Source organism: Heterocephalus glaber, unplaced genomic scaffold (assembly GCF_053883595.1).
Source record: "Heterocephalus glaber isolate CG9 unplaced genomic scaffold, H.glaber_assembly_v1.0 deba00001613, whole genome shotgun sequence".
Taxonomy (NCBI): domain Eukaryota; kingdom Metazoa; phylum Chordata; class Mammalia; order Rodentia; family Bathyergidae; genus Heterocephalus; species Heterocephalus glaber.
In genome coordinates this window covers 12,422,819-12,448,773 of record NW_028258384.1, presented here as the reverse complement: position 1 = coordinate 12,448,773, position 25,955 = coordinate 12,422,819, and the positions used below count along the sequence as shown (strand labels likewise).

At 35.7% G+C, this 25,955-nt stretch overlaps 1 protein-coding gene across 3 annotated transcripts in view; it reads left to right on the top strand.

Annotated features, from left to right (window-relative positions):
* Chm (CHM Rab escort protein) overlaps nt 1-16,507 on the top strand; it is a 251,328-nt gene extending 234,821 nt beyond the window's left edge. Inside the window, exons 13-15 of one of the 3 annotated variants that reach the window (XR_015445585.1) lie at nt 373-471; nt 5,627-5,710; nt 5,933-6,093. Coding sequence is in view for 2 of the 3 variants with exons in the window: in XM_087196648.1 (XP_087052774.1) it covers nt 373-471; nt 5,933-6,093; nt 9,416-9,607 (452 nt within the window). In the remaining variant the exon portion in view is untranslated. Of the gene's footprint in view, nt 1-372; nt 472-5,626; nt 5,711-5,932; nt 6,094-9,415 lie in introns of those variants that run through there. The other 2 variants (XM_087196648.1, XM_004868870.3) reach the window with 2 other exon arrangements.
* The last annotated feature ends 9,448 nt before the right edge of the window (nt 16,508-25,955 follow it).

Below are 25,955 nucleotides of genomic sequence, written 5' to 3'. Positions count from 1 at the left end.
TTAGAGAACCTTATGATGAATTTGTTATTACCTTATCAGCAAAGTGTGTATAAATGGTTTCTTCTGCCTTAAAGATAGGAAGTGTGTTATCTTGGTAAATACTCCATTTGGGGTCTTTTTTATGCAGTAATTTTGTTACTTTATTTATCCTTAGGAATTTCCCAAGGATAATATAGACTCTTTTCTGTGAATACATGATTTTCCTAAGCTTTTCTGCTCTTAGCTTTACAAAATTAACCTCAACTAGGTCTTAGTATGAGTTCTTTCAGCTCTTATTTAATACATATTTTAGCTAAATATATATCTTCAGTATGAGTGAAACAGTTGTGACAAGGAGAAAGTCAAAAATTTTTTTTTGTTTTATCTTTACAGATTTAGTTCATTTGACTTGCACATCTTTTAAAACAGCAAAAGAAGATTTAGAACCAGTTGTGCAGAAATTGTTTATTCCATATACCGAAATGGAGATAGGTAAGAAAAACAGTGATTTATGATGAAAAGGTGATGTAACTGTCATACTCTTTTTAAATGTCCCATGAAGGCTTCTGCATTCTGAATGAAAATATAATGTATTTAACACTCTCATATGTTTTACTAAGATGGTTGAGCACAGTATCTACCGATCCATAGGGAAAATCTTCAATCTTTATGTTAAAGAAAAAATACATATCACACATATACACAAAAATATATAAAATTAAATGCCAAATAGCTATATGCATACATGTTCATGTGAATGAAAAAAAGACTGTCAGAAAATTTCTCTTCATTTTAGTAGGATTATGGACAAATTTCCTTGTAATTTTCTTTATTTTACATATTTTTTACAAAAGAACATATATTCCTTTATCAGAAAAGTTACCCTCCTTTAATAAAAACAAGTTTATTGAACTGATAGAAGGTTAAAATATTAATTTCCAAATGTAGTAATCCTTCCTATTGTATTTAATCCATAGCATGCTGGTGATGTAACTGTCTAGCTCTCAAAACTATACATGTTCTTATTCATGGTGAAAAAGTGCTTTTCTGACATAAACTTTTAAGCTTTTCTCCACATAATATGGTCTCTCTTATAGCCATGAATGGAGAAAATGTGGCATATTTTATGTTTAAGTGATCAAATAGCCTGATGAATCTTCATTTATGTGAACTGAAGATGATTTGATAGCATTTGCATATTCACTTGAATCTTGCTCTACTTTCTCCCATTAATTCATACATCTTTATTTTCTTTGAATATTACATTTGTTCAGACAACCATGTTTACTCCTACCTGTTGTGTTTCCTTTTGACTTATCTCTTGTGTCTGTTTGTTTTCTTAATGAGATGGTACAGAGAGGAGTATTTATATTTACATAAAAATACAAACTTTTCCACTTTTGTGAACTAATATCAATAGAATTAATTTCTTTGTGTGCTCCCCAAATAAAGTCTTTCAATCTTAAAACTTGTTTCACTTTAGAATTTAATTTATGATTTAAGTTGTCTTCATTTGAAAATATCATAAAATGTTTAAATTGTTTTTAAAATTTTGGTGAAAAGTTATAGTACATGATAATGTTCCTAAACCTAATGTGAACTAATCATTTTACCTTGTGGCTTTAATTATATCTGTGTCTTGCCTATAAAAATCCTAAATTTCTTGTCATTTATGAAAACTTCATAATGTTTCTATTATAATTTCATTGTGTAATTGTCTCAAATAATACACTAAATTTGGATCTTATATCATTACCCTTCATTTCTTAAATGCATTTAATTTTGTTTCATAAAATCAAACTGGGGGCCATTATATGCTCATTGCTTAACATCCTCCAGACACTTTAGAATTTTAAACATTAATATTAATGGTTAAAATAATCTCATTTTGAAATGATGTATTTTTAGAACCTAAGCAAAATTCTTTAGTAATAACTATGCTCTCAGAGGGGTCCTTGGGTGCACTGAGGCACTGAAAAGCTAGTGTTCACTGACACATAGGCCTTTTTATCATCAGGATGAGATAGTGATCATATTTTAATTAAAATGTCAGAACAAATACTGTTGAAGTTATTCAAAATGAATCACCAGATAAAGTGAGCACTGGGCCATGGCAGGTCAAAGAAGCAAAGTCACCTGGAAAAAAGAACTAAATTCATTTTCCTGCCTAAATGAAGAAGAAGAAATTCTATGAGCAATATGAACTTTCAATACATTAAGGCACACTCTTCTCTGTAGCAAAAACCTGTATTTTTCACAGATTGATGGCCTTTATTTTATTTTTATTATTTGACAGTAATGCAAAACTGTACACTTAAGAGCATTGTGAATATTTTGTTAAAACATGTACCAAAGGAATAGCCTTACTTTCTTTTTGAGTTCTGCATTCCATGTGATGCTGTGCATCTTAAACCTTTGTAAAAGCCTAGTCACCTTGCAACAAAGGTCGTTTCTTGGAAAAGATGATATTTTCTTTTCAACTATAGTACTTTTTAGACAGTGTGTATGAGAAATTCCAGTCAAGTTCTGAAGGTATTCCCTTTCATTCTTATATATTCACTTGCATGAGCCAGAGCTCTTGAGAGGTGCTGTGGCTAAAGAAGCACTCATACTAATAACATCTAAGAGCCCTACCTGCCAGCCTCCTTTAAGGACTTCAGAGATCTCTAAATTCTCCTTACTTCTTACTCCAAGGAAATACCAGATGTTTTATGTTTAATGAATGTGATTCTGCGGGTGAGAAATTGAAGCAATTGCTCACTGCTCTTATGTGTAGTAATTCTTCCAGACTGTAGAGTACCTTTCAAAGCATCTCAAAGAGATTTATAAAGTATTGGGTGTGCCAGTCTCACTGGAAGAACTATCCTAAGTGGTTTCTTATTTTGCCATAAATTTTTCAATACAAATTGAAGCAGGAATTTTATTAGTACTACATCTTCAAATGTCTTAAATGTTGTGTCATCACTACACCATCTTCTTTCATTTTTTCCCACCACTGTGCATGGCTTGTGCAGTTATATCGTTCTATCTCAAAGAGCGCAATTTCCTAAAAAACAAATTTCTCTCATGGAGTAGTTTGAAGTTGGGGGCTGGTAAGAGTGTTGAGTTTTTGTGGGGCTGTGAAAGCAAAGTCTTATCTTTTTTTATTTTAATATTTGTGGCTGGTTAACTTTAATTTGTGAAAATAAGCCAGTAATTTGCATGTTAGTAATACAGTGCTGATGTTGACAGGTAAAATCATCATCATGTGCTTACATAGAAACCTTCATTTAGTAGCATACATTGGTAGGGAAATGGATACACAATGAAAGGCAAATGCAGGCCAAGCACCAAGCCCTAGAGCACAACAGGCAACTTAACTAAAGACCCTTGACTTATGAACTCAATCAGTTCCCAAGGGCTGGTTGTAACTAAGTCAATACAGCTGAGATCTGGATGTTTACCTAGTTACATGCTATAGATAATGAGACAGATGAACCTTCTATTAACCTAATTAATCCAAGTTGTTCCTATGTCAGGCCTGTCGTAACTTGAGGATTCCACTGTAGTTTACTCTCTCCTTAGACATGGAATGCAGCTGTAGATAAAATTTGATTTGCCATGGTTGCTTGTTTTCTGCCTGCTTTATTCAGTACTTAATCAAATTTAATTTGCCAAAGATCTTATTCTAAATTGCTTATTACTTCTTTAGTCCTTCACACTATGTAAAATAAAGAAATGAGCTAATGCAGAAAACCATTTCTACTGGCAATTTGTGATGCACTCCTAACCAAAGCTCAACTTTAACATTTTTTGACAGTTGTATAGTTCACAAGAGCATGGTATTTTTCCACTTGTCTGTGTCCCTTCCAGCTGACCTCAAAGACATATAAAACAATTGTATATCTCTTTGAAGGGTTTTTTTAATGCCCAAACTTGATATTTTATATCTAGAACATTTATCTTCAGCCTATGTCAAACTTTTCACCTTTCACCTGGTTTCTTTTCAAAGCCTTTACCTCCATGAAATTTCTTTCCTATAATCTATTAGATTATTTATTTCCCTCAAATTTTATTGAATGAAAACCCTTCTTCAATATGAAACTTTCATGAAGTACAAGATAAGCTCCCCTAGCATATTTTTAGAAATGGGTTGGGCGATAAATAAGACATTTCGTACCTTCACCGCAAGGCTCCCTAAGTCAGGTGTCACAAATTATAGGTGGTGTGTGTAAGTACCTTCTCATATAATTTATTGAAACTAAATTCATCAATTTACTGGAACTAGTATGGTTTTAGCTGTGAAGTATCAGTTTCTTATGTTTTTTTATTTCATCAATAAATAGGTTTTGACATGTAATGTGTTCCAGCATATGAAGTTAATGATACCTTAGCCTCAGATCTTAACATTAGAAAGAGGCACCTTCAGAGATCACTTCTTTCACACAGTTTCTTCATCCTGTTGCATTAACAATTATGAATTATTCAGAATGAACTAGAAAAATAGTATATTTAGTATTCTTGCAGTGAAGATATTTTAGATTAAATATAATAAAATCTGATTTGTCCCAAATTGGGGAAAAGAACATGCTTATAAAGTGAGTACTATAATTATTTGCAAATTTCTCTGCATTTATTACCAATTTAACAATAACAGTCATTGGCTAGATAATTATTCCTTTAACATTTTCTTTATGATTCACAAAGTGCCTCATAGACTTGGGTAATCTTCATAAACATCCACTATTAATATTGTACAGAATTTGTGTTTTGTTCGGACTCAGACTAGAAAAACTACAGTCAATAAACATATTAACAGAATATTTTCTGTCTTCAACTAAAGAAAATTTAAAACAGTTTAAAAAGAGATACAGAAAAATGTTTGGACCTTTGTATAAGCACATACTTGAAAACATTTAAAATCAATTCAAAAATTATTTATTGAGCATCTGATGTGTGCTAGTTCCTGATTAGGGGACCAAAAAAAAAAAAGAGACAAGTAAGAACTAAGTCTGCCTCATTTTTGTATGTATCCCCAGCTTTTATGTCAATGACTAATAGGATAACATACTCACTGTTAAATGAAAGAATGTACTCAAAATGACATGCACTCTCATGACCTCATTTTTAAAATAAATTTTATTTTATCCCATTCACTGCCTGGCAAATACAAGGTCCTGAGTTCAATCCCCAGTTTTGGAAAATAAGAAAAAAGAAATATGACCTCATTTTTGTTATTTGTTGGTTGTCATTAATTCTGTGATTGAATATAACAAAACATTAGAATGTAAGTTAGAATGTCAAAGTTTTTATCCTTCATATGCTATTTTAATAGTAACTTTATTGACATATCATTTCTGTGCCATATGATTTGCCCATTTAAAGTGTAAAATTCAATTTTTAAAGATACATTGAAAGAATTATCCAGACATCATCACAGTCAATTTTAGAACATTTCTGTGACTTCCACAAGAAACTTCATATCCATCAGCAGTCACCCTCCATTTACCTCCAGCTCCTCCCATCCCTAGATAACTTTTAATTCTTATTTCTTTAAATTTTGTTATTTTGGATATCTCATATATACATATTATTAACTTACGATGTAACTTATCTAGCTGGTTTGTCCATTTGAAACACAAAATCAATTTATATTATCTCTTCATAGATATAATTTAAGGATGAATGTGATGATTGTAAGCACTTTGATGCTAATGAGATGTAATAGAAATCCAAGGGAGCATAATTGGAGGTAAATCAAATTAACTTACTAATCAGAATAATTTTTAAAATCTAACTTGTCTTAGGTTCAAAAGCCATCATTGCTTCAAATATATATAAATTTTGTGGATGCACATTTAGCAGTTGTTTATATACAAATCTCTGATTTACTACTTTGACTACTCATGGGTTTGTTGGTAATTGGCTACACAGTATAGTAACCGATAAGCTTAAAGTGTATTTTCACATTTAGAAAATGAAGACATTGAGAAGCCAAGAATTCTATGGGCTCTCTACTTCAATATGAGAGATTCTTCAGAAGTCAGCAGGGACTGTTACAATGATTTACCACCCAATATTTATGTCTGCTCTGGCCCAGACTGTGGTTTAGGAAATGATAATGCAGTCAAACAGGTAAGGCTGTTAGTATGTCTTGGTTTTGTATTAAAAAGTTGGTTTAGTAGGGAAAGTGAATTGTTGTTTTTCTTCTGAGAGGAGAGAAAGGAGACTAGAAAAACATCTCTCTCATGCAATACCATCTCTACAATTTACCCATAAATGTTTTGTCTGTAAACTAGAAGGCTACTTTGAATATACTTTATCTGATACCTTCACATCCTTAAATATAATAAGAGATTGTTTATGAGTTCCATTGTGGGAATAAAGATGGAAGATGTTTCTCATAAAAATGAAGAAATACTTTCCATAAAAATGAATTTATAATGCCAGCATTCTAAAGAAATGTTAGTTCCAGTTTAAGCAGCTGGCCTGTAAGGATTATTTTGAAATACACAAACTTTTTCTTTCCCTGCTAACCTTAGTCATTTCAATAAGGGTGTAACTAGAAAAGTGCATACAAAATGTAATTTTACAGTAGTCTTAATGTATTTTTAATCTTAGAAAAGAATATATAACTTAATTTTTCACAATTAATATGATTCCATTAATGTTTTGTCATAAACCCACAGTGTCCCAAGAGCTATTACTATAGCTGCTAAAGAGTATGGTAAATCCAAGTTGAAGTTTGTGAGTGTTCCTGGGAAGATTTCTGAAAAGGTGCAGGCTAATACAAGCTATTTCTATCAAACAGAATACCCATATGCATATACAAATTCACATCTCTGCCCTTGACAAGTAAAAAACTCTTTTTTGAGATACAAGTCTAAACTTTTGTCAGAGTTGGCAGATGTGTGTATTAAATCAGTAAATGGTGGTGGTCTGATGTTCTAGGACTGATGGCAAGGATCAGATTTCATTCCTATTCATTATAGGGAACTTTTTGTAGAAAATTACCTCATTGAGCCTTTAATCTATTTTTTAGTTATGGAACCAGGGTTATAGACAGTGGCCATGATTCAGATGTCTATAGCTTTTTCTCAAAATCCTTTGATTCTCTTCTTCATAGTCTAATGTTGATCCTTGAAAATCATATTCAACCAATGCTATCAAATAAGGGCAGGAAATCATATCTATCATCCATCAGTCATTCTGTTACTAGCTCAAGATCTTCTTTTATGGCCTAACTGATCAAGTCATTTTAATTTTAATGATCCAATTTTTTTTCAAGCAGAAATTAAAATGTTTTTTTTTACAGGTAATGCAATTTGTTTTTATCCCCAAATAAACTTTAATGTTTTTGAACCAAAGTGGAAGGCCTTTTAAATAAGGGTTTATAGTATAAACGTTAATATAATCTCAAGTGCATAAACCAACCCTTAAAGCATACAACAGTGGGAAAGAAACTAGTGTTTTCCTCTGTGTGGCCCTTCTTTCAAATCCATGTCAGAGTTCAAAAGTATCTCTTTATTATCCCTCCACCTACTTTCAAAAAATAGGAAATTTAATCACCTAATATAGGAGTCGGTTTTACAGCCAATAAAGTCTCTGTTGTCACTACTCAACTCTACCATTATACTGTAAAAGCAGCCATATAGACAAGAGTTAAATGATTGTGTTCCAATAAAACTTTATTTACAAATCAAGCAGCAGTCTATATTTGACCTGTGGACCATAGTTTTTCACCTCTTTTGCCCTAATTGCTGACCATGTGTATACTTCAGGAAAAAGGATGAAATGGTATTGAAAAACATTATTCATTTTTGTTATTCATTAAGTTTATTGGTACATTTTAGGTATATATTATGATCACATTCATCATTGGGAATTTGTACCTGTACATGATATATCTTGGTTCTTGTTTTTTCCCATTCCCCTTCCCTCCCTTGCACACCTCCACCCCTCCCTATTTACAGAAGCTTTGTTTCCATTTTTTCCTTATTTTCTCATTATTTTCTTTCCCTTTTTTCCTTTTCCCCACTGCCCTCCCTAGCTCTCCTTCCCCTTTGAACCTTTTCTTCCTATTTCACAATATCAGTTATACATTTTGGTCCTCATTTACACTTTCACTTTCTCACACCAGAGAACCAATTCAGCATTTACACATGTGTTCTATTTATTTCTCTTAAGAGCATGGTCTCAAGGTCCATCCATTAGCTATAAATGTCTCTAGTTTATCATTCTTTATGGCTCAGTAGTACTCCATTTTATTTAAAAATTAAAAAAAAAACCCACATCTTTTTTATCCACTGGGCATTTGGGCTTCTCCAAGTTTTAGCTATTACAAACTAGGCTACTAGAAACATGGGTGCCCATGTATCTCTGTGGTATGATGCTTTTGATTCTTTTGAGAAGATACCCAGCAGGGGAATAGCTGGGTCAAATGGAACCTCTAATCCTAGTTCTTTGAGGAATCTCCATACCGATTTCTACAGTGGTTGCACCAGTCTGCACTCCCAACAGTGAAGAAGGGTTCCTTTCTCCCCATAGCCCCGGCAGCATTTGTTATTGGTTGATTTCTTGGTAGCACCCATTCGTAGAAAAACATGATTCTTATAACAAACAAGTATATATTTTAAGGCCCTTTTATGACTCCCTTTCACCAGTGAGATAGAGTGTAACTTCCTAACATGGCAGGGATCCTTATCTGACAGTGAAGTCACTTACCACATTTACTGTCTATTTTTTAGTAAGATCACACTTATTTTTTATTCTTTTACCCTGCCACATTAAGCTCAGCTTAATTTTGACATTTTTATTTGTTATTGTCATAACTATTATACACCTCTACATTAAGACTCTTCCACTTTATGAATGAAGCCAAAATTCAAAAGCTGACTAAGCATTACGTAAATTGCATAGCTAGTAAGTGTCAGAGGCCATCTATTCAGTGTCAAGGGTTTGTACTGCAACCATCTGTTCAAATTTTATGAGCTTAAACATTGTGCTATACTTTTTAAAGGCTGGTGGGAGGGAAATTATCTCAGAAAAGCAAATAGTTGAGCAAAGAGTAAAGAATTTTCTTGATTTGAGCAATGATTTTTTAAAATTATATACTAAATTAGAATGTATATATACCAAAAGTAGAAGCTATGGGAAATTATATAAAGAATATCAAGAAAGACTCAGGTGCTTAAATTCTCAACAATATGAATACTTCTTAATGAGCCTGATCAAAGACATATTTGACGTGTGGGCCTAAATAAATATATAAAATTAGAAGGAGAAGAGAGAATTGTAAAAGCTGATTTTTAGAAAGTCATATGTAATGGTCAAATATTTTAACCAGGTTAAATACATTTTTAAAGGTGACACTTAATTTTTTTTAGATAGTGCCTGAAAAGCACATACATTTTAAGCCGATACCCACAAATGATTTTGTCCTTTCATCCCTTGCCAGGCTGAAAAACTTTTCCAGCAAATCTTCCCCAATGAAGATTTCTGTCCAGCCCCACCAAATCCTGAGGATATTGTTCTTGATGAAGACAGTTTACAACCAGAAGCTGCAGAATCCAGTGCCATGCCAGAGGCCAATACAGAGACTCCCAAGGGAAGCACAAGCCTTGGAAACCCAGAGAAGCCCTCTGAATAATGGATATATACCAAACTTCATACCTTATTTTGGAAATCCTTACTGGCCTCAGAATCTTATTGATACAGGGAGTGTTTGAAAAATATTAGAAAACAGCCAGTTTACATGCAGAATTATAAGAAACATCACAGAAATCCAAAAGGAGACTTAATAACCAAATTCAGTAAAGTAGCTGGTTACAAGATAAACACACAAAAATCAGTAGCTTTCCTCTGCATGACTGACAGACTCACTGAGAGAGAAAAAGGGCAAATAATTCCTTTCACAATGGCATCCAAAAAACTGAAATACCTAGGAATCATCCTAACGAAAGAAATAAAAGACCTCTTCTCTGAAAACTATAGCACTCTGAAAAGGAGAGATTGAAGATGATATCAGAAAATGGACAGACATCCCCTGTTCCTGAGTAGGAAGGATTAATATAGTGAAAATGGCCGTACTTCCTAAACTGCTATATAGATTCAATGCAATTCCAGTTGAGATCCCAGCAGCATACTTGAACGGACCTTGAGAAAACAATCCAAAAATTCGTTTGGAACAAGAAAAGACCCAGAATAGCAAAAGCAATTTTAGGTAACAGAGACATGGGAAGAGGGTATCACAGTCCCCAACCTGCAGCTCTACTACAAAGCTACTGTGATAAAAACAGCATGGTACTGGCAAAGAAACAGACCTGAGGACCAGTGGAACAGATTAGAAGATGCAGAAACAACGCCAGACACACTCAGCCATCTCATCTTCGATAAAGGAGCCAAAAACCCTCACTGGAAGAAAGATAGCCCCTTTAATAAATGGTGCTGGAAAAATTGGGTTTCAACTTGCCAAAGATTAAAACTAGACCTGTATCTCTCACCATACACTAAACTAAAATTGAAATGGACTAAAGATCTAAATATTAAAATAGAAACTGAACCAGTTGGAACAGAGGTTAGGTATAATCCTTGAAGACATCAGTGTAGGAAAAGATTTTATGAACAAAACCTCAGTTGCCTGTGAACTAGCACAAACAATCAACAGGTGGGACCTCTTCTTATTAAAAAGCTTCTGCAAAGCAAGAAAACCCAGCAGCAGTGTGAAGAGACAACCCACAGTGTGGGAAAAAATCTTCACCTGCTTTTCCTCAGACAAAGTTCTACTGTCTCGAATCTATAAAGAACTTAAAAAGATCAGACCTCCCAAATTTAAAGACCCAATCCAAAAATGAGCATCTGAAATGAACAGACATTTCTCAGACAAAGAAGTAGAAATAGCAAATAAATACATGAAAAAATGTTCAACATCACTGGTCATTTGAGAGATGCAAATGAAAACAATGCTGAGATTCCACTTCACTCCAGAAAGAATGGCTGCTATCATGAAATCAACCAATAACCAATGCTGGTGGGGCTGTGGGGAAAGAGGAACCCTGCTCCACTGCTGGTGGGAGTGTAGACTGGTGGAACCACTGTGGAAATCAGTATGGAGATAACTCAAAGAACTAGGACTGGAAGTCCCATTTGACCCCGCTATTCCCCTGCTGGGTATCTTCCCCAAAGAATTAAAAGAATCATACCACAGTGATATATGTGCACCCATGTTCACAGCAGCACAGTTTGTGATAGCTAAAACTTGGAAACAGCCCAAATGCCCATCAACTGGAGACTGGATAAAGGAAATGTGGTGTTTTTATAAAATGGAGTACTACTCAGCCATAAAAAATGTGAAATTAGAGACATTTATTGCTAAGTGGATGCAAATTGAGGCAATACTCTGAAGTGAAATAAATAGAACACATGTATAAATACCGAATAGTTTCTCTGGTGTGAGAAACTGAAAGAGTAAATAAGGACCTAATGTGTAATAGGTAATGTGAAATAGGAAGAAAAGGGGCAAAGGGAAAGGAATTGGGAGGGGTAGGGGAAAGGAAAGAAGGGAATGGAATTAATATGAGAAAATGGAAAAATAGGAACAAAATCTTTGTAAATAGGAATGGAGGGGTTGAAGGGAGGGCTGGGCAAGGGTGAAAAATAACCAAGAGAGACTATGTAAAGGTGCAAATTTCCAATGATGAATATCATTATATTGCATACCTAAAATGTACCAATGATTAGAATGAATAATCGATAATGCAAAATAGGAAGAAAAGGTCCAAAGGGGTGGGGGTAGTGGGAGGGGCAGGGAAGAAGAAAGAAGGGAAAGGAAAAATGATGAGAAATGGAAAAAATGGAAATAAAGTCTTTGTAAACAGGGAAGGGTGGAGGGCGTGAAGGGAGGGCTAGGAATGGGGAAAAAATAAGAACCAAGATGCATTATGTAAAGGTTCAATTCCCAATGAGAAATGTAATTGTGTTGTATACCTAAAATGTACCAATAAAAGAATTTAACAAAAAAGTGTATATAAATTAAATGGAGAAAACTAAAATATAGTGATCTAATAGGCAGGAGCCTATTAGAAATAAAAGGTTTGTTTTATTTTGGTTTCTATGATAAAAGTTGAAAATTCTAATAGATTTTTAGACATTTTTATAGACAAATCATGAGTCCATTTCTCGGTATTGGCTTTATTGGTAGTGATATGTGAATCATGTATAACCTAGGAAAAGTAAATATTAAAGAAATGAAACAATAGAAATATTTGTATATAATCATTGATATTTGGAGATACTATTGAGTTAAGTAATTACAACCCCAACCAAATTGTCTACAGACCTAACTCAGTTCTGGCTGTGCTACCAATGCTATCAGGCAAATTGATTAATTTATGAGCCTCAGTTTCTTCAGATATAAAGTGCAAATAGTAATATTCTGCCTACTGTAGGACAATGATTGTGAAGATATATTTAGTGCCAAACTCTGAATGTTTTTTCTGGAAAAAAATTGTTTCATAATTTTCTCATTGACTTGTTATAAATATAAAAAAATCCTCTTGTGGCAAATAATTGCTTACTGTCAACTTCCTGACAAAATATATCAGTTTTTTATTTCATTAAGCTTCTTAAATAAAAATTTGTTTCTTAAAGTAGTATTTTACATCCAATATATCCCCCAAGATTATCATATGTTTGGAGATTGGGCCTGGTTGGAAGAGGCAGGTCATTGGAGCTATAACCTAAAAGGGTGTATTCTTGACCCAGCTTCTTGCCTGTCTCTTTGCTTCCTCATTGCCATGGGTTGAGCAGGTTTTTTCTACCATGCCCTTCCACCATGCTACTTCTGCTTCAGAGCCAGCCAAACTTCTACTGAATCCCCCAAAACCCAAAGCCAAATTAAACCTCTCCTTTAAGTTGTAGATATTAGGCATTTTGTTTCAGCAATGGAAAATTAAATATGGAAAGTTGGTACCAGAGAAGTAGGGTCATTACTGTGACTCTGGTTTAGAAGCATTTGGAACTGATTTACAGGAAGCGTTTAGAGATGCCAGCTAGAAAAGCTTTAAGGTACTATAAGCAGAGCTTGATAACACAATTCTAGTGGGAGCTCAGAAGTCAAGAATGTTGATAAGAATGCAGACAATAAAGGTAAGACTCACAAGTTTTCAGATGGGAAAGAGAAGCCTTTTTTAGCTGGACTAGAAGCCATGTGTGTTTCATTCTGATGAAGAATTTGTCTACATTTTCTCCATGTCCCAGAACTATGAGGCTGAATTTAAAGGTGGCAGACTAATTGATCTGGTGGAGAAAATTTCAAGGCAGCCAAATATTGAGGCTGTGGTATGGGTAATCCTGGCTGCTTTTAGCCACATTTTAGTAAGAATCAGGCAAAAAGTAGAGCTGAGAGATGTTAAAAGTTTATAGTTTCACCAGAAAGGTAACTCCTGTAAAGTTGGTGCCAAGGAGAGCCTGGCTACTGAAAAGGTTAGCATCTAAACAAAGCCATTACTTTGAATCAGGACAATAGGAAAGATGGCTTGAAGTCATCTCAGGAACTGTTCAGGCTCCTAATCTTTGCAGGCTCAAGTTTATAAAAGGGTAAAACTCCTTTGAAAAACTTCACTTTGAAAGAGAGCTTTAGATGCCCTGCTCATTCAGGGCCACTTATGGAAATGCTTCCCTGATTTCAGCCATCCAGGCATTCAGAGAGTGCTTCAGCCATGATCTAAGGGGCACATGATACTTCTCAAACTGGTGGCAGACCTTGGTATCATCTATGTGGTACTGGTTTTTCAGGCATGCAAAATGCAAGAGTTGTGGAGTTAAGAGGCTTCCACTCAGATTTCAGTAGAAAGCCTAGGAGACCAGGCAAAAAAGTGTGAAAGGATCAGTCTCTGCCTGGTGCCCCTGAGAGGGCAATCCTGAAGATGTGGAAGTGAAGCAAACACTCCATTGGTGACCCCAGGAGGTTGTAGATGCCAGGAACATGGAATGTCTGCTGAGGAAAGCTGCAGGCAGTAAGCAGAGCCAGCCTGAGAAAGGTCATGTGGGCTGCAACTGGCAATGCCATAAGGAGCAAAGCCATTGAAGCCTTTTGGTACATTTTGCCACAACTTGCCTTGACTGCTGGATATGTAACTATAAGATCTAATGTTTTTCTCTGCTAGGTTTCAGTCTTGCCTTGGTCTAATTCCTTCCTAACCCCTAATATTGTTCTTTTGGAATGGGAATGTGTATTAGTCAGTGCTTGCTAGAGAAATAGGTTTATTGCAAGATATACAAATATATAAGAATTTACAAGATTGGATTACATGACTTCCCACAGAGTCAGATGTGGAAGAATGCAAAAGGGCTGTCTGGGTGCTGGAGATCAGAAGGATCCAGTCGAAGGCCTGGAGCCATATGCAACCATATCAGAAGGCCAAAGGGCCTGTGATAGAAGGTTAAATTCTGTACCGGAAGGCTGAAGAGTACACTTGAAGCCAGGAGATGATGTCCAAAGTGAAGGTGAAGACTGGAGCGCTTCCAAAGAAACAGAAGTGAGCCTTCCTTCTTCCTGTTCTTTTTATAGCATTCAGGTGGCAAGCCTCCCTAGGTTGGGTCTTCTGTCTTCAGTAAATAACTCAGCCATACCCAGAACTATGATGATCCTATTTAGTTGGGTATTTCTCACTCATGTCTTCACAATCAGTTAACTATCACACAGAATGTTTACCCTGTGCCATTATATGTTGGAAGTATTTAACTTTCTTTTTGGTTTTTACAAGGGTACATAGCAAGGAGTTGCCTTGAATTTCAGAGACTTTGAACTTGAACTTTTAAGCATTGTGGGCATTGACTTTGGCAACTCTTAGATATGGCCTAAATGCATTGTCCATGATGAGAAAGGCATGGATCTTTTGGGGGCCAGGGGTAGAATGCTACTGTTTAAATCCAGAATGTTCCCCAAAAGTCTCGTGTATTCTGTGGTAGGGCTGGATTGGAGGAGGCAAGTTATTAGGGGCATGACTTAAAAGGTTATATTCTTGTCCCCAGGCCCTGCCTTCTCTGTCAGCTTCCTGGCTACCATAGGTTGAACTGCTTTCCTCCACCATGCCCTTCCACCATACTGCTTTTGCCTTGGAGCCACCCAACACTGCCTGAATATCCCAAAACCAAGAGCCTAATTAAACCTTTCCTCCTTTAAATTGTGGATGTGGGATATTTTGTCCAAGCAACTTGGAAAGCTTACTGATACACATAGTAACACATGTAATTATAGTTTGAACTCTTACTGAGGAAAGCACCATAAATTCTCCATAGTTCTTTTCTGGTAGGTAAATGTGAAACCATCAAGAACACTTAAGTGCAGTATAATGGTTAATAACCCTATACACATTTCATAAGGCAAAAAAATCTAGTTATGGTAATAGTGCCTATATTTAAATTTTCCCAATGGCAAGCTCTGTTTTGAGCAATAGTTTGGTATTAAAACTGCTTGTAAATAAACTAGAAGTTTCTTGTTGCATGGTCTGTCTTGTATTGCCTGTCAGGGAGCCATGGCTCCAGTGCCAAGCATATAGTCCTTACATCTGCAAGTAGTCTCTGACTTTATGAGTTTTCAGAGAAGGTCTTGAAGCTAGATATGACAGGTTACAGATTCATTGGAAATGGAAAGAGCCAAAAAATGTAGACCGAGATTCATCTTTGCAACATTTGCTGAAACAGCTGAATACAGAATGAAGGACAAACTTCCCAGCTACTGAGTCTCTTCTTGCCCCTTACTACTACTGTACAGCCCCTCTCTTGTTTCAGTCCCCCCTTTTTTTTCTATCTTCCCCTTTTATAATATCACACCAAAGACAATAAAATCACATTATAACCTACTTTGTTATAAGGATTCAGACAAAGTCAAATCATGTCTCCTGAATCCCAACCAGGGCATGCAATAAATGCATTATGCACACCTTGAATATATAATGGGTATTGGCCCTGCCTCTTGATATCAGCAATATAAAAGGTTCTTTTACATGAAAGTATTAAATTTGAATACAGCCTAGTAAGTTGTGGGTAAAAGTAGTATTCTTTGTTAGAGTCTTAGAGTTAAGGTCTCCCAAATGCAATAAACACATTTATTTAAACAATTGGAATGGGCTTAGAGTAACTAGAAAGTTAATGATAGAGTCACTGCAGCTGTCTGTGTAGAAAAGTGAATGAAGTATTTTGTGCTCTCATAGCCCAATACATGTTGTACCCTGTTTCATCCATTTGACACTATAAGAATCTCTCCAGGTCATTTATTGAATGTTAAAATGGTTAAAAGCTCCTCAACGTGATTAGTGAAGAGTAAAATCCTATACAAGTACTAATTTGCAAATGATAAAATATGTTAAATGTATGTACCAATTTCCCAAAATGAACCTCACCATTCTGTATTACTAACATGCTCTAATTTTAAAATTTAAAAAATAAATTGGAAAAATAAATATTATTCCAAAAGCTTTCTCTCCAACCATCCTAATTACTATAAATACACATTTGTTTTCATAATTATAAATCAAAGAAAAACATTTTGGTTTGTTGCAAAATGTTAAGCCTGAAATCAAGGGAATGAAATTAAGACATATATAATGCAAAATTTTCTGCTAGTTTAAGTTTTTGAAACTTGTAATTATCAAAGAGTTTTGATTCATGTTTAATAGGTTTAGTTATGCATGTTTCTTATTAATCAAAAAATTATAATAATCAGATTAGTGATTGATGAGAACCAATAACTAATCCTGTGTTGTTTCTGTAATTTTTTTCTAGTTGATGTGCCTGCCCTGAGAACTATATGCACAATAAAGGTCAATTTATCTATTTTTCTTCAGTAAAATGGCTACATTAATGGATAACCTCTAGAACAGTGGTAGTTTCTGAGATTGCCCAGAATAGTAGCCATGATTCTTAATTTAATTATAGATAATAACTAACATCTGTCTTGATCATAGTTGCACAGATTGGTTGCCCGTTGTCTAAAGTCCTATGGAGGTCCAAAAACATTGATATTAAATTCCTCAACAGTATTATTAAAGGAGGAATTATAGCAATTTGTTATAAATCAATTATTCACTGCCACTGGTATTAAAGCATTTATCTTTTGTTCTCAGTAAATTTTCTTTTATGTATTTAAAAAAGCATAAATATACAATTCATACTTTGCATACTAAAATAGTATGTTTTCAGAGGGAATAAAGACATTTCAGTGCTTTTCTGGTGTGGTGCTCTTTTACATTTACTTCTGTATGTATGCCATGAAATTAAGGTTGTCTTAGATTGAATTTATTTTTTGATATTAGTCTTATTTAAATACATAGGTAATTGCCTGCTGTATATTTGATTTTGTTTCCTGGCATCTGCCAACAGTGTTAACTTTGAAAAAAGCTATCAAATAATAAATGGTTTTGATGTAATGAACTGTTCTATACAGTAGCATTAATATCAATACCAAACAAAGGCAGATGAGACTTTATTCTGTTTGAAATCAGTACTATGAAGGGTGTAAGGCATGAGCTATGACTTTACAGTACATTTATTGCCTAGAAACTCTTCACATCTCTCAGGATGAAAATGTTTTCATATTTATTTGGTGATCAAAGCCTGAGATGTTTTTCTCTGAAGTATTTTAAATCCCCAACAGCTTGCTTAGAATAAACTAGAGATTACTGATTTTTTTTAGCAGAAATCCTTCACTGAAATATGATTTGGTTTTGAATCGATTAAAACATACTGACATTTTCTGTGAATTCCAAGTAGTTTTTAAAACTCTGCAGGTAGGACACGTTCAAAAGATAACAGGACTTTCAAAACTGACAATTTATCTGTGAAATTATAAATAAATCAAATTTAAGAAAGATAAAGTTAATTGAATTTTTAAATAAGCAACTGTTTTGTCCTTCAAGCACCTTGCAGTTCATACAGTATTCACACTTTCATTTTAAACAAGTGCTTTGATATGCTTGAATTTTCTTCTTTAATGATAGCTTAGAAAACTACCAGTTAAGTGATTTAACACTGAGCATCACAAGTCATGTTTTGAAAGCCATTTTTCTTTCTGTTCATGGGCACCTTAGCTGTAGAGTTTAGCTGTAGGGTTAATGAGAGAGCTGTTCTTCCCATGCAACTTGCCACAACTGCTCTTTCTGGCGATGATGACTCTTGAGTGCATTTGACAGGTAGACATTAGAACTTGGATTCTAGTAGACTGGAGGATCTTTCTGCCTAACACCTCAGGAAATATTTATGCTTGTAATTCCTATTAATTTTAATAGGTCTTGCATATGTAAATCCTATGTGAGACATTTGACCCCTAAAAGAAATAATTACAGGTGTACACTACCTGATGTACAAGCACCAATGAATTGTTCCAGTCAGGATTTTTCCTGTATAGGGAAACATCAACAGTGTACCAATTCAGCAGAAAATTTGTTTGTAGAGCTTGAAATGATAAAATACTAGATCTTAATTTTCTATTCCCATTTATAATATATATTAGAAACTATTGGTATTTTAAGTATTATCAACATAGTATTTCTTCCTGTTTTTATTTTTTATTTTTTAATTAAATTCTTTTATTTGTACATTGTAGGTATACAACACAATTACATTTCTCATTGGGAATTGTACCTTTACATAATGCATCTTGGTTCTTATTTATTCCCCATTCCTACCCCTCACTTCACGCCCTCCACCCTTCCCTATTTACAAAGACTTTATTTCCATTTTTTCCATTTCTCAGCATTTTTCCTTTCCCTCTTTTCCTTTCCCCTGCCCCTCCCACTACCCCAACCCCTTTGGACCTTTTCTTCCTATTTTACATTTTTAATTATTAATTCTAATCATTGGTACATTTTAGGTATACAATATAATGACATTCATCATTGGAAATTTGCACCTTTACATAGTCTCTCTTGGTTCTTATTTTTCACCCTTGCCCAGCCCTCCAACCCCTCCTTTCCTCCCTATTTACAAAGATTTTGTTCCTATTTTTCCATTTTCTCATATTAATCCCATTCCCTTCTATCCTTTCCTCTAGCCCTCCCACTTCCTTCCCCTTTGTCCCTTTTCTTCCTATTTCACATTACCTATTATACATTTAGTCCTTATTTACATTTTCAGTTTCTCACACCAGAGAAACTATTCGAAATTTATTCATATGTGTCCTATTTATTTCACTTAAGAGTATCACCTCAATGTGCATCCACTTAGCTATAAATGTCTCTAATTTCTCATTTTTTATGGCTGAGTAGTACTCCATTTTATAAAAACACCACATTTTCTTTATCCAGTCTCCAGCTGATGGACATTTGGGCTGTTTCCAAGTTTTAGCTATGACAAACTGTGCTGCTATGAACATGGGCACACATATATCACTGTGGTATGGTTCTTTTAATTATTTGGAGAAGATCCCCAGCAGTGGAATAGCGGGGTCAAATGGGACTTCTAGTCCTAGTTTTTGAGGTATCTCCATACTGATTTCCACAGTGCTTGCACCAGCCTACACTCCCACCAGCAATGGAGCAGGGTTCCTCTTTCCCCACAGCCCCGCCAGCATTTGTTATTGGTTGATTTCATGATAGCAGCCATTCTTTCTGGAGGTGAAATCTCAGCATTGTTTTCATTTGCAGCTCTCAAATGACCAGTGATGTTGAACATTTTTTCATGTATTTATTTGCTATTTCTACATCCTGGTCTGAGAAATGTCTGTTCATTTCAAATGCCCATTTTTGGATTGGGTCTTTAAATTTGGGAGGTCTGATCTTTTTAAGTTCTTTATAGATTTGAGATAGTAGACGTTTGTCTGAGGAAGAGCAGGTGAAGACTTTTTCCCACATTGTGGGTTGTTTCTTCACACTGCTGCTGGTTTCTCTTGCTGTGCAGAAGCCTTTTAACAAGAAGAGATGCCACTTGTTGATTGTTTATGCTAGTTCACGGGCAAGTGAGGTTTTGTTCATAAAATCTTTTCCTACACCAATGTCTTCAAGGGTTCTACCTAACCTCTGTTCCAACTGGCTCAGAGTTTCTATTTTAATATTTAGATCTTTAATCCATTTCGATTTTAGTTTCGTGCATGGTGAGAGATATAGGTCTAGTTTTAATCTTTGGCAAGTTGAAGCCCAATTTTTCCAGCACCATTTATGAAAGAGGCTATCATTCTTCCAGTGAGGGTGTTTGGCTCCTTTATCAAAGATGAGATGGCTGAGTGTGTCTGGCATTGTTTCTGGATCTTCTAATCTGTTCCACTGGTCCTCAGGTCTGTTTCTTTGCCAGTACCATGCTGTTTTTATCACAGTAGCTTTGCAGTATAGTTGCAGGTTGGGGATTGTGATACCCCTTGCCATATACCTGTTACCTAAAATTGCTTTTGCTATTCTGGGTCTCTTCTTGTTCCAAATGAATTTTTGGATTGTTTTCTCAAAGTCTATGAAGTATGCTGCTGGGATTTCAATTGGAATTGCATTAAATCTATATAGCAGTTTTGGAAGTATGGTCATTTTCACTATATTAATCCTTCCTACCCAGGAGCAGGGGCTGTCTGCCCATTTTCTGATATCATCTTCAATCTCTCTTTTCAGAGTGCCATAGTTTTCAGAGAAGAGGTCTTTGATTTCTTTCATTAGGATGATTCCTAGGTATTTCAGTTTTTTGGATGCTATTGTGCAAGGAATTATTTGCCCTTTTTCTCTGTCAGTGAGTCTGTCATTCGTGTAGAGGAAAGCTATTGATTTTTCTGTGTTGACCTTGTAACTAGCTACTTGACTGAATTTGGTTATTAAGTCTAGAAGACTTTTGGTGGAGTTCTTGGGGTCTTCTATATAGAGTATCATGTCATCTGCAAATCATGACAATTGGACTTCTTCATTACCTATGTTGATTCCTTTTATTTCTTTCTTTTGTCTAATTGCCGTGGCTAATGTTTCCAGAACTATATTGAACAAGAGTGGTGATAGTGGACATCCTTGTCTTGTTCCTGATTTTAGTGTGAAGGATTTCAGTTTTTGACCATTTAGTATGATATTGGCTGTTGGTTCTTCATAGATGGCTTCGATCAGTTTGAGGTAGAGACCATCTATTCCAATATTTTGTAGGGTTTTTATCCTAAATGCATGTTGGATTTTGTCAAATGCTTTTTCTGTGTCTATGGAGATAATCATATGGTTTTTGGTCTTGGCTCTATTGATATAGTGTATTACATTGACTGATTTGTGTATGTTGAACCATTCCTGCATCCCTGGGATGAATCCCACTTGATCAGGGTGTATTATCTTCTTGAGGATCTTCTGCATTCTATTTGCCAGTATCTTATTAAGGATTTTTGCATCTATGTTCATTAGTGAGATTGGCCTATACTTCTCCTTTTTGGTTGGGTCTTTCTCTGCTTTGGAGATCAAGATGATGCTTGCTTCCAGGAATGAATTTGGGAGTATTGCTTCCCTTTCAATTTCATTGAAGAGTTTAAACAGTAGTGGCAGCAGTTCCTCTCTAAATGTCTTGTAGAATTCAGCAGTGAAGCCATCAGGGCCCAGGCTTTTCTTAGTTGATAAGTTTTTAATTATGTTTTCAAATTCATTGGTTGATATTGGGTTGTTTAGAATTTTTAGGTCTTCTTGTTCACCTTTGGTAATTCATATGTATCTAGGAATCTGTCCTTTTCTTCTGTGTTGTCCATCTTATTGGCATATAGGTTCTGGAAGTAGGTATTGATGATCCTCAATTTTTCTGCTGGGTCTGTTGTAATTTCAGCCTTTTTCATTCCTAATTGCATGGATTTGGTCCTTTTCTTTCCTTTTTCTGATAAGATTGGTTAAGGGTTTGTCAATTTTGTTGATTCTTTCGAAGAACCAACTCTTGGCTTCATTGATTTTTGTATCGTTCTCTTAGTCTCCATTGCACTGATTTCTCCTCTGATCTTTATAATTTTCTCCCTTGTATGGGCTCTGGTGTTGTCCTGTTCTTCTTTTTCTAGAAGCTTGAGGTGCAGCATCAGGTTGTTTAATTGGGCTCCTTCTGTTTTCCTAATATGCATATTCACTGCTATGTATTTCCTCATAAGACTGCTTTCATTGTGTACCATACATTCTGATATGTTGTATTGTTATTGTCATTTAATTGAAGGAACTATCTGATTTCTTCTTTAATTTCCTCTGTGACCCATTGGTTATTCAGAAGTGTGTTGTTCAGTTTCCACGTGTTTATGAAATTTTTCCAGTTTCTTTTGCTACGGATCTCCAATTCCATTCCACTATGGTCTGATAATATAAAGGGGATAACTTCAATTTCTTTGCACTTACTTAAACATGTTCTATGTGTGAGTATGTGGTCTATTTTGGAGAATGACCCATGTGCAACTGAGAAGAATGTGTACTCTGATTTTGTGGGGTGTAACACTCTATAAATATCTGTTAAGTTCATTTGTTCAAGAGTTCGATTGAGTTCTAGTATTTCATTACTTATTTTTAGTCTAGTTGATCTACCTATTTGTGACAGTGGGGTGTTGAGGTCCCCCACTACAATTGTACTAGTGCATATATGACTTTTCATGTGCGTTAGTATTTGTTTTATATAGTTGGGTGCACTAGTGTTTGGTGCATAGATATTTATGATTGTCATCTCTTCCTCTTGGATTCTTCCCTTTACAAGGATGTAGTGTCCTTCTTCGTCTCTCTTAATCAGTGTTGGTTTGAAATCTACTTGGTCTGCAAAGAGGATAGCTACTCCTGCTTATTTTTGTGTTCCCATCGCATGGAGTATTGTTTTCCACCCTTTAACTTTCAGTCTATGAGTTTCCTTTTGAATTAAGTGTGTTTCTTGTGTGCAGCATATTGTTGGATTTTGCTTCTTGACCCATTCTTCCAGTCTATTTCTTTTGATTTGTGAATTGAGACCATTAACATTGATGGTTATAACTGAAACATATTGACTTCTCCTTGCCATGAGTTTTTCTTTTTGTTGGGTTCTCCCCCTTTACATTTAATTTCTTGCCATGCCAGATGGGTTCATTCTGCTTTGCTTCCTGGGGTTGTGATCCTCAATGTCTGTACCTAGAATATTGTGTAAAATTCTTTGAATTGCTGGTTTGGTATTCACGAAGTTCGTAAGGTGCTCTTTGTCATGAAAGTATCTTATTTCTCCATCAATTTTGAAAGATAGTTTTGCAGGGTGCATCAATCTGGGTTGGAGGCTGTTTACTTCTAGGGCTTGGAATATGTCACTCCAAGGTCTTCTTGCCTTGATGGTTTGTGTTGAGAAGTCTGCTGTGATTCTGATGGGCTTTCCTTTGTATGTGATTTGTTTCTTTTCTCTGACTACTTGGAGAACTTTGTTCTTCTGTTGAGTTTCTGGAATCTTAACAATTATATGCCTATGTGTATTTTTTTTTTATCAAGGCTATTTGGAGTCTTATATGCCTCACTTATGTGTATGTCAAGCTCTTTTCCCCTCCTTGGGAAGTTTTCTGCCATTATTTCTGTGAAGAGATTTTTTTATGTCATCTCCACTCTCTCCTGTTTCTTCCTTGAGCCCAATTAGTGTTATGTTATTCTTCTTTGCATCATCTAGCAACTGCTGGATTGATTTCTCATGTTCCCTTATAATTTTGAAGCAATTTTCCTTTTCCTGGTCACTAATTACAATCTTATCTTCTATATCTGAAATTCTGTCCTCACATTGGCTCATTCTGCTGTGTAGACTTTCAGTGGAGTTTTTTATGTCCTGGAAATCTATTTGCATCTGTTTTATGGATTCCATTTGTTTCTTATGTTGGGACTCCATCATGCTCCTGAGCTCCTCTCTAGATTTATTAATCATGTCTTGCACTAGGGGCACAATTTCTCCTGTTATCTGAGAAATTATTTCTGATTTCATCTTTTCCAGATCCCCTTTTGTTGCCAGTTCAGTGGGTCCAGGTGATTGAGTATCAGAGTATTCCATCTCATTTCCCTTTGGGGTTGCTGTAGGTGATCTGGAAGTCTGGTTTTGAGACTTATTTATGTGTTTTCTCATTTTGACTGGGGCAGGAGGCTGTTAGCGCCTGCATGGATTACCTCCTCTGAGCTGGGAGAGGTGGGACAGGGGCCGGGAGCAGTGGTACGGATGGTGACCCAAAAGCCCTTTCTTGTGGGCTGAGAGCAGCGGGAGGGATGGTGGCCTGGAAGCCCCTTCCTCTGGACCAGGAGCAGTGGGATGGCAGCTCAGAACCCCCTACCTCTGGGCTGGGAGCAGTGGGAGGGATGGTGGCCCAGAAGCCCCTACCTCTGGGCCAGGAACAGTGGGACTCAGTACCTTGGTCTGGTGGTCTGGTGTTCTCTGCATCTTTGTATTGTGGAACCAGGTGGCTGCCTGTCTGCAGTGGGGTGATTTGGTGTCTTCTGCATGACTGGGGACCTTGGTAGGTCATGCCCAGACCTGCCTGTCTGCAGCGGGCTGATTAGGCATGTTCTGTAAGGAGTGGACCTGGCGGCCACCCTGCTCCGTCAGTGCACTCTCGGGGACTGGCCTTCGGGTGGACTCCGGAGGCTGGGACTGTGGGCAGAGGTGCGAGACTTCACTCCTCCATCCTGGGACCCTGGCCGTGCACTTCCTCCAGGAAGGTGCAGAGACAAGACCAAGCCTTTTCAGGGGGAGTGGAGGCTCTTTTTTCCTGTTTTTAAAAGAGTAATTTTTCCAGGATTTCCTTGAAATAACATTTTAATATGTGCGTACTGACATAAAAGTTCTGGAAATATGCAACATTTTAAAGCTATGTAATACTACCCCATCTCATACCAATCAAGAAAATGCAGACTAGTCCAGGCAATATGTTTTGCTTATAAAACTGACAGAATTCAAAAGATTGATAGTAGTTATACAGGTGATGGACAGGGGAATAGGTATCTCCATACATTGGGAGAACTTATAAATTGATTACACCTTATTGAATGGCCATTTGGAACCTACCAGAATTTTAAATGTAAATCACCTTTGATCAACAACTTGAACTTTTCCAAACTTAACTTATGAAAAGTTTTTTACATGTACACAAAAGACAACATTCCACACAATGTTGTTTCTTGTAATTTTGAAAATAAGTGTCCATGAAAAGGAGACTTGACGAGTCAAGTATGGTAGTGCACATCTGTAATCCCTGCACTCTAGGAGGCTAAGACATGAAGATCTCAAGTTCAAGCCCAGCCTGGGCAACTGACTTAGCAAGACCCTGTCTCCAAAATTAAAAGCAAAAAGTATATAGATGTACCTTGATGTGAAGGCCCTGGGTTCAATCCGCAGTACTGAAGAAAACAAAAGTTAACACATTTAGCAGTACAGAATACTATACACTGCTAAAAAGAGTGAGATGGGGCCAGGGATTTCACTCAGTGGTGCCGCCACCTGCCTCGCAAGTGCAAGGTCCCAAGTTTGATCCCCAGTACCAAAAACAAACAAAAAGACTGAGATGCATCTATATCTCTAATGCATATTTTAAAAGCAAGTTACAGAATAAGTGTATTGATTAATGTAAAAATTTAAAAGTGCTATGTACAATGAATATACATGCACCTCATAGGAAATGTCTAGGAAGTATGTATACCAAACTAACAGTACTGGTTATGTTGAGTAAAGAGATTAGGAGTAGTAGGGGGAGAATATAAAGTACTTAAACTTTTAATTTTGAATAAATTAGTTTAATTTTTTTACAACTAGCAACAATTCATCTATCACTTTTTAAAAATTAATGTTTAATAATCCAGCACCAAACTTGTGAGTGGTATGTAAGACTTGCAAAAAGAGAGAATCCAAACTTTGAATTAAATCAGTTTTTAATAAAGTGCAACTCAGATATGACAGATAATCAGCAAGTACACAATTACATAAACTATGATAGATCCATTACAATGGGATGCAGACATTCCTTGTTTAAGGACCAAGTTCCATTTCTGTATCTTGGCCATTGAATGAGGAATTATTTATAGTATGTACAATATTCAGAATGAAATCATCAAATA